The sequence below is a fragment of the Parastagonospora nodorum genome (genome assembly GCF_000146915.1).
Source record: "Parastagonospora nodorum SN15 chromosome Unknown scaffold_15, whole genome shotgun sequence".
In the NCBI taxonomy this organism is placed as follows: Eukaryota; Fungi; Ascomycota; class Dothideomycetes; order Pleosporales; family Phaeosphaeriaceae; genus Parastagonospora; species Parastagonospora nodorum.
The window spans coordinates 689,680-698,641 of NW_001884563.1; the positions used below are offsets into that span (position 1 = coordinate 689,680).

Below are 8,962 nucleotides of genomic sequence, written 5' to 3' on the forward strand. Positions count from 1 at the left end.
GTCTTCAGCTTCCAGTCTCCGGAGTGTGTAGGGAGATGCACTGCCTTGCCTCTCTCGAGAAGACACAACTCGTCGACTTTGTCGAGTATGACTGTACTGCTGACAAGAGCATGTAGTGAGCCGGGTCACTTCAAGGTCATCGGTAGCCGGCCCCAGCAGCGCTGAAATGGGCGGATCGAGCGGGAACGCCAAACAAGCCTTTAGGCTAGGACAGTTGCGACGCTTTTTTCTCGCTCCTGCACCACTGGTTGCGTCGCTGCTTCTTATCTCTGACGGGCGTTCTAAGGTTGCACCGTTGCGACCCCGCTATTCCCCGAGATACCTAAATCAGGTACCGAAAGTGGCATTGCTGCACCCTACCTAAGTCTATGCGGCGGACAAGACACCTACGAGCTGCACTACATAAGGCAAGCATGCAAGACGCACACGTGCCACGAGTACTTTTGGGCACGTCGCCACGAGTACTTTGGCTAAAGTTTGATGTGATGTGTGCTGTTATCACGACTCGTCACGCTTTCTCCGCTTGCAGATTGTTGGCTGACTCCATCCACATTACAAGGGGCGGACGGTAGATCGAGACCCATCACCATGCAGCTGTATTTAAGAATGATGCGGCGGCCTTCTGTCGTCTACTACACTTTTGTGCATCTCAGTCTCGTTTGCTTGCATTCGAAGCAATCGCGGGAACATCCAGATTGCCGTGCCCCCACCCTTGGGCCCATTCCCACCCTCACAGTTTCTAAAGGAATACGAGACATGAAAAATGTCTTTCCCCAAGTCTTACGATAATGATGTAGAGATAGAGGCAATGCGCAATGGATCTGATGTCGACGGAGGCGCGGTACCTGGGGAAACATTTGTGCAGGACGAGAGCCTGTACGCCAAAGTTCAACGGCTTGCTGGACGATTCCATGTAGAGCAGAGAGGCATAGAAAGAGTGCCGGAGAACGAGAGATACGACAATTCGCTTCTCAATGTCGGGACCATGGTGCGTAGGGTCTATCCTATCCCGACAATGTGCGGCATTAATTCAAGCCATAGTGGCTTTCTGCCAACATGGTGGTTTCTTCTTTCGCGATCGGGCTTCTCGCGCAGAGGGTGTTCTACCTTGGATTTATCGACGCCTGCCTCGTATGCTTGTTCTTTAACCTTCTCGGAGTCATCCCAGTGTGTTACTTCTCTACCTTCGGGCCTCGGTTTGGATTGCGTCAAATGGTCCTTTCGAGGTTCTGGTTCGGTTGGCATGGAGTCAAGATCATTGCTGTCTTCAACATCCTTGCCTGTCTCGGGTGGTCCTCCATTAACTCCATTGTAGGCGCCCAGCTGATCAATGCCGTGAACAACGATGTACCTGGCTTTGCTGGTGTCCTCATCATCTCTTTCTGCACTTTGGTCGTGACTGTCTTTGGTTACAAGATTGTGCATGCATACGAATTCTGGTCCTGGATTCCGACAACAATCGTCTTCATCATCGTCCTCGGCGTCTTTGCTCACTCTGGAGCCTTTGTCAATATCCCGATGGGTGTCGGTACCAGTGAGCTCGGAAGTGCGCTTAGCTTTGGAAGTGTCGTGTACGGCTTCTCAACAGGGTGGGCGAGCTATGCGGCGGACTACACGGTGTACCAGCCCAGTAGCCAGTCCAGAACAAAGGTGTTCTTCGCAGTCTGGGTCGGGCTTATCGTCCCACTCCTCTTCACTGAAATGCTAGGCATCGCGATCATGACCGCCACCACGATAAACGACGGCGACAATAAGTATGCACATGCATATGAAGAATCAAAAACAGGAGGCATACTAGCTGCCGTACTCTTTGAGCCACTCGGGGGCTTTGGCAAATTCTGCTTAATCATTCTCGCCTTAAGCCTCGTCGCCAGCAACTGCCCAAACATCTACTCAGTCGGTCTGACTGTTCAGGTCTTAGGCGGACGCGTCACACAACACGTACCTCGATTCATATGGACAGCAGTTGGTACAGCAGTCTACATCGCAATCGCCATACCTGGTTACACGCACTTTGAAGATGTGCTCGAGAATTTCATGAACTTCATCGGTAAGCTTTCTATAACTCATTACTGCTGCTCAAGTAACTCAATTTCCTAGGCTATTGGCTCGCAATCTACGAAGGTATCGCCCTTTGCGACCACTTCCTGTATAAGCGCACGATGGCAGCATACGACCCGGCCATTTACGACCAGGCTTCGCTACTTCCACCGGGAATCGCAGCCGTTTTCGCATTCTGTTGCGGTATCGCGGGCATGGTACTGGGCATGAGTCAAGTGTGGTTCGTTAGTCCGATAGCGCGGAAAGCCGGCGAAGCACCTTTTGGAGGTGATATTGGGTTTGAGCTGGGTTTCGCGTTTGCTTTTACTAGTTACGCGATCGCGAGGAGGGTTGAGTTGAAGTACTTCGGACGATAGATGTACATCACTCTCTGGACAATAAGGCAAGCATGCGATAAGCTCCAGCACCAGGTACCGCAATGATTCGTGCGCGTTCGTTTGAATTCAATCTACTATTCGAGAGCGACTGTCATCTTATATACAAGCCTGAATAAACCTGATGGCTGGTTAGTGCGTTACGAGGAGCTAGGAAAAACCTTCAAGTTGGACAGCTTGACTCAACTGCTCTATGGTCCTTAGGAGTATAAGGTACAGCGCGCACGATTCGTTGCTGCGCCTGGTGCCGGTATCCTAGCCTAGCTTAAGCAAAGCAAGGCAAGGTGTTCCGATACAATTAATTGCTTAACGCTTGGATCGAATATCCGAAGCGGGTTCAGGACATCGCTGCTAAGACGATGCGCAGATGCTTCATTCAAATCTGGCGCTCAACGTCTAGTCTGCAACCTTCAAACCTTAGATTTATTTCTCTGTCCAAAAAACCCTACAAAACGGAACACTCCAGCAGAACTGAACTGACGACCACTTCCATCCGACCAATCCCAAACATACCGCGGCACCCCGCCCATGACGTCCCCATCGCACGCTAACCCACGCGCAAATCGCCGACCTTTCCAAATCCCAAATCCTGGTTCGCGCTACGCCGGTCAGATCGACGTGCCCGGTGGACAGATGTGGCGTTGCGCCTTACCCGCTTCGCGAGTGATCTACACCACGATGTGTAGATCTTACCACCACACAGGGAAGACGGCGGCGGGAGATCTAAGAATTGGGCGATTCGTCGTCGAGGTGTCATTGTATTGGGGAGGTGCGGATTGGGTAGTTTATGAGTTTAAAGGGCCCGGGGGGGATCCTTTTTGTTTGAGGTGTATACTGCTCTTTGTAGCCATTCATTCTGTTGTTAAGATATGCGTTTCTCTCTCGCTTCTGTGCTGCTAGGCGCGAGTGCAGTCTCAGCTCAATCGCTGCTGGGACTGCCGCTGGATATAGCTACGCTACTGTCAAGCTTGAAGCCCGCTGCGGATAACGACCCGCGATTTACGGATTTCCATCCTCCAGGCACTGGCGATGTGCGCTCGCCATGTCCAGCTCTAAACAGTACTTCACCCATGCCCCCTTCAAAAACCCCATGTCTAACCTCCCCTAGGCCCTTGCTAACCACGGTTTCATCCACTCACGACGGCAAGAAAATGACCATCCTCACATCTCATCAAAGGCCTCGCCGAAGGCATGAACATCGGCGCAGACTTCACGACCGCCATCGGCGCCGCCGGCCTCCTCTCCTCCCCCTTCCCCCTCGGCGGCTCCTTCGACCTCGACGATTTAAACATGCACAACTTCCCTATAGAGCACGACGCGTCGATATCCCGACAGGACGCCGCGCTCGGCAATCCCCAGCCCTTCTACAACCCCAACTGGCAGCAGTACATCTCCTTCTTCAGCGGCAAGACGCTAACCGATATACCGACGGCCGCACAGGCCAAGTTCGCGCGGTACCAGGACAGTGTGAGCAAGAACAAGGAGTTTGTGTATGGGATTCGCGAGGCGGTGTTGAGTTATGGGGAGAACGCGTTGTATTTGCAGGGCATGGCGGATCCGATATCCGGCAAGGCGAAGGTCGAGTACGTGAGGACGTTCTTCGAGCAGGAGAAGTTGCCGTATGCGCAGGGATGGAGGCCGAGTCCGGCGCCGATCACGCTGGCGAGTTTGGGAATTATGATTGGGGAGCTGTCTGCTTCGAGCCCGGAGCCGTTTGCTGAAGGGGTCAGGGTTTTGGACGTAAGTGTGGTTGTGTTTGCTGTGGTTGCGATTGAAAACTAACAACCAGTAGGGATTCGTATAAGGATGTATTGATAGCCACTGTTGGTGGATCGAAGATTTTGGCAAACCTTACTGAGGGTATTAGCTCTGCGCTTGGACTGTAAATAGCAGGCAGTACAAGGAAAAATGGCGAATAATTCTTTCATCTCGACGTTTCGGAGAAGGAGCTCCTGGCGGTGAACTCACTCCAGATTACTATCCATGATCACCTCAATCCAGGGCCAGGACGAAATATCGGCATTTCAGCGGAGTGTATCCATATCGCGGCAGTAGCAAGCCCAAAGGTCGAATCCCATTGTCGAGAACATGCTTCAGACATACATCGCTTCATCCATTTTCAAACTACCAGCGTTCGGTCCCCAGATTATCATCCCTCAGAATCTCCGATCCCCGTTATTTCCACTCTCAGTCGGCATCTCAACTTTTCCATGTGCTGGCAGCTCCGCCGGGTCGTACTGCGCCACGTGGTCCACATCCATCTCGTGCAGAACTTTCTGCTGTCCACGCACAGGGGTATATGACGTCTCAACTACAGCTCCCTTTCGCTGGTTCTTCTTGCGTCTTAAAAGTAACAGCGCGCTGGCGAGGAGCAATGCAGCACCGAGGAGCGCGCCAACTATAATACCCGCCAAGGCCCCTTTCGACAAACCACCGGAGCTGCTGGCTTGCGGTGAGGAGGTAGAGGAGGACGAAGAAGTGGGTACAGACGTGGGTGTAGACGTGAGCGAATTCGACTGTGACGCTTCAGGGCTTGACAGCATGAGCTTGGTCGGTGCGTAAATGTCTTGGTTACTTGGGGAATTGTAAGTTTTCCCTGGTTTCTGTTTGCACATATCGACTACCGTGGCAAGTACTATTTGCATTCCGCTGTCAGATGCGCGGAAAATAATAACGTTGGCCGTAGAACGTACCGTTACCCAGCGTGGTCAGCCCTGGAGTCTCGTACAGACAGTCTAAACATGACTCTGCATCCTGGGTAAAGTTCCCAGCGGTATCACAAAAGTTGTAGCTACTTGGCGCGCTCTTGACCATATAATCGGCTGCTGTATAGAGTTTGGTGCATCTGTTGTTGCATGCGGTATAGATCGGGGAAGCGGATATGTCCTTATTAGTTTCTTCTCCGAAGCGGCCAAAGAGACACCAGTCAATGACGCCGCGATTATTGACTGTAGTGGTGTTAGACACAATCCTGTGTATGAGAGGCGATTCCAGGGTCGCCCAAAGGAAATATGCGTACACAAGAACCACCCCACGTCCCTCTCGTTCCAAGTGGTTTCTGTATATCCACTGCTCTTTAGACAATTGTTGCAGTCCCTGAACTTCAGCCCACTTTGAGTGCTATTGGCACCCGAAATTTCCCAATCAAAACAGAACAAGTCGCGGTTGAACGTCAGGGAGTCGTCTCGGGAGGACGCGTTGCCAGTGCGCGGATCATCGATGCATTTTGGTGAACATGGGGAGTCGGGAGAAACTTCAAGGGCGGATGTGAGAGACGTGAGGAATAGCAGGCATATGGATGTGCGCATGGTGGACAGCAAAGTTCTTGTTGTGCGAGGCTCCAAACCGGAGATTGAGGATGTGGGCGGCATCCCATCTACATAACTTCGCCCCTACAGTGGGAGGTTCCCAAGGCGTCCAAGATCCTCTAGCTTTAGCATTATTCAGCTGTGATCGTCGACGCTCCGAGTTGTCACAGCTGGGCGCAATACGGTAAACGAGGCCAGCCTCACGCTAGTAGCCCATTTCGGATGTGACTTGGTCGGATCTGATTGTGATTGGAGCAAGCGACCCAGTAGCTGGTCATCCTTGGGCAGGGGTTCGCGTTTTCGCATTGGAACCTTTGTGCTCCTAGGCAAGTGCTGATGTCCGCGATTGGGGGCCAAATTCAACAGTCTTGGGCCTTGGCTATGGAGTTTGCGACTCGGTCCGTAGCGATAAGTAGCGTGATGCAGCATTGGTGGTCCATGCATCTACATCCGGCGCTTCACCCTCGTGAGCGCGCGCTCGACCACATTCCTACCAAGCTGCGGTATGCTCTTTACAACTGCTTCCGCCCAAGCTTCGGGCTTCAGCTTCGTCCCTCGTTCGGCTCTGTTACAACAGCCTTGACCTCGTAGCGGCGCGGAGGATCTCTCAGGCCAGGCCAAATATCTAGAGGCAGAAAATCGCCCTGCGCGAGCGTAAATTGGTCCCTCGCACGCTCATCTTCGGCGTAGAGCCTGTCAAGCTCCCTCTGTGCATCTTCTGCCTTTCTTTTCGCCCTCTCGTGTCTTCTTCGGGCGCGACGATATTTCAACCAGCAACTCTGCATATGCGAGATCGAAGCGTTCGTAAAAGTCGCGCTGGTTCTCCCACTCCTCGATGCCGGTGACGAGAGTGGGCCGGGTGTCTTGGAGCCACAATGCGTGGAATGATCGCGATGTGGTAATGTGTGTCTTGACCTCGCCCGTGATCTGCGAGATCATTTTGAGTATGCTTGAGAGGCCCGAGGCTTCGTTACGGAGATGGTTGATATGGTTCTCGATCTGGGTGAGGAGGAAGGTCATTTCAGATCCACGCTCCCTGATTTCAGTGACGACATCGTTGACCTCGTGTGCGTCGTTGACCAAGACAGCAACCATTTCCTGCCGCTCAGCTTCGCTCATGGGCTCGGGCGGTGCAGCAAACTCGTCAGTGGAGTGAGTCGGAGCATCGCCTGTGGCCTCGGTTGCCGCCGCAGAGCCGCCTTCGGTATGCCGAAGGGCAGTCACACACAGATCGTAGTGCTGGACAAGCGACTGGAAGGCCTGTGCAGCCTCCTTTGCATGTGCTTCTAGATCCTGGTACAGGCTCGGTATGGGACTCGGCAGCGATGCGCTTGCAGGTGTCAGCGGTACGTTCTCAATGGAGGTGTGCAGGTTGTCGAGGGAGGTATCGAAGGCATCGTTGCTTTCATCGAGGATGCGATGCGCTGCATTGTAGCGGTCAATGCAGGCGCGCAGGGTGCCTTCGAGATTGGAGACGGTGGCGCTGTCGATGAAGTCGTAGAGGTGCTTCTGCGGCGTGCCCCGGAGGTTGCAGCGCGGCTTCGATGGGCGTATCGCGGAGCACGGCGAGGGTAGCGTTGAGACCCGTAAAGGAAGTGTCTACGTCATGCAATAGTTGCTGGCCATGCTTAGTGAAATCATAGGAACAGGAGGGATAGCATACCTTGAACTCAACTGTGATTTCGGCGTCAAACACATCTATGCCACGACGGACAGCCTCGAGTGCATCTACCTGTTGTTCTACAAGGTTACGTATCGACGTGTTCTTGGCAGCAAGCACTGCATTCTCCTCGAGCAGCTGGCGAGCTGTGTTGACAATGTCATTGGCGCGCCAGAGCACCGTCTGCGTGTTCAGTGAGCGCTTGGACGCGACGAAGTGCTTCACGAGATCTTCCAGTGTTGGCGGGCCATTCTGGTCAATGGACCTCCTCGAGCCAACGCTACTGGTCGAGGATGTGGGCGAAGGCTGCGATGCCATGCTGAGCTCGCAAGTATGGAGTAGGCAGAAGCGAGAGATGGTCAAGCAGTTCTAAGTAGATACCAAGGTGTGTCCAACAGCACGACAGATCTATCTTGTAAAGAAGATATACAGTTCATGGCAGGTATCAGTAGGGCTATCACGAAGCGCGTACTTGGTTATAAAGATGGCCAGGCTGTCGTGTCGTTGTGAAGCTCAGATGGTGGATTGTGAGGTTGCTTCCCCCATACGGAGCTAGGTAAGGCTAGAATAGAGCTTGGCATCCAGGGTCTGGACCCACTTTCAGCGAGACTGCAGGAACACATGCTCGAGAGAACGATGATGCAGCAGAGGGTCGGCATGACTAACAGAAATTCAGATGCTGCAAAAGTCGCTATACCCAAGTTCAGATCACGTGCTGGTGGGCAAAAGAATGGTTCTGCAGCGAGGAGAGCCGGCCCGTTCTGATTGCGAGCGATTGCGTGCTGCTCAGAGCATTGCGCCATCGCCAAACTTCGGGAGGGCGGCGACCAAGCGACCACCCGAATCGCCTGAGAACGCATCTTGGATCCCCCCACGCGCCCGTTCAAAAGCAACATCGTCGCCGGCTGACTGTCGCCATCTTGCGCAACGGGCAATCTCTCCTCTGCATCCATCATCCTACCAGTCTGAGCTGCCCGCACGCCACTCCCCCCACCGACCGGTAGTGGCTTCGCAAGCGATAATCCTGGGCATCGCGTGCTATTGCCGCATTATTCGCAACGAGCTCGAGTCTCACCGCACCTTGGGAATGAGTCGTCTGCGCCAATCTGCGCCGTCTTAGGTCCTGCTGGGTCCCGTGTAATACAGCACGGTGATACGTACCTGCCGCCCGACATGGCCACTCATACCACGCACACCATCGATGTCGCAACCGATCGCGACTTCCCTCCCGCTCTGCCCGGTACCCCAAAGCAGAGCAGAATGTCCTGGAAGACACAGACCATGTCTTCGGGCCTCTTGACTGACGCTGCGACTACTTCAACCACCGACCACCACGCTGCCCTGATGCACGCGCCACGACCACGCAGGGGCTGTCTGAGCGCACCCGACATACCCACGGCGACGCCGCGGCTGAGCACCTCGACGAGCGGAAATCCAAGCAAATAGGGAAAATGATTACGCCATACCTTGCTCAGCACATTCTCAGCAGTACTATCCCCAGGGCGTCGGACAGCAACGGCAGATGCGTCGCGCTCGACCGCCGACACCAAGTACTGGCT

General features: G+C 53.7%; 4 protein-coding genes across 4 annotated transcripts; 2 read left to right on the plus strand and 2 right to left on the minus strand.

Moving 5' to 3' along the window:
• Positions 1 to 1,056: 1,056 nt before the first annotated feature.
• Positions 1,057 to 2,417, plus strand: SNOG_09751 (hypothetical protein; the record flags this gene model as incomplete). Its single annotated transcript, XM_001799986.1, has 2 exons — positions 1,057 to 2,050; positions 2,101 to 2,417. The coding sequence occupies 2 exons, from the start codon at positions 1,057 to 1,059 to the stop codon at positions 2,415 to 2,417; spliced, it is 1,311 nt and encodes a 436-aa protein (XP_001800038.1).
• Positions 2,418 to 3,284: 867 nt separating this feature from the next.
• On the plus strand, positions 3,285 to 4,362 carry SNOG_09752 (hypothetical protein). Its single transcript, XM_001799987.1, has 3 exons — positions 3,285 to 3,494; positions 3,544 to 4,175; positions 4,228 to 4,362. Exons 1-2 carry the CDS (start codon positions 3,478 to 3,480, stop codon positions 4,154 to 4,156), a joined length of 630 nt encoding a protein of 209 aa, XP_001800039.1. The 5' UTR covers positions 3,285 to 3,477; the 3' UTR covers positions 4,157 to 4,175; positions 4,228 to 4,362.
• Positions 4,363 to 4,591: 229 nt separating this feature from the next.
• Positions 4,592 to 5,743, minus strand: SNOG_09753 (hypothetical protein; the record flags this gene model as incomplete). The annotated part of the gene is made up of 3 exons (XM_001799988.1): positions 4,592 to 5,031; positions 5,129 to 5,383; positions 5,455 to 5,743. The coding sequence occupies 3 exons, from the start codon at positions 5,741 to 5,743 to the stop codon at positions 4,592 to 4,594; spliced, it is 984 nt and encodes a 327-aa protein (XP_001800040.1).
• A 696-nt stretch (positions 5,744 to 6,439) lies between these two features.
• SNOG_09754 (hypothetical protein) lies at positions 6,440 to 7,721 on the minus strand (the record flags this gene model as incomplete). Its single annotated transcript, XM_001799989.1, has 2 exons — positions 6,440 to 7,282; positions 7,407 to 7,721. 2 exons carry the CDS (start codon positions 7,719 to 7,721, stop codon positions 6,440 to 6,442), a joined length of 1,158 nt encoding a protein of 385 aa, XP_001800041.1.
• Positions 7,722 to 8,962: the final 1,241 nt, after the last annotated feature.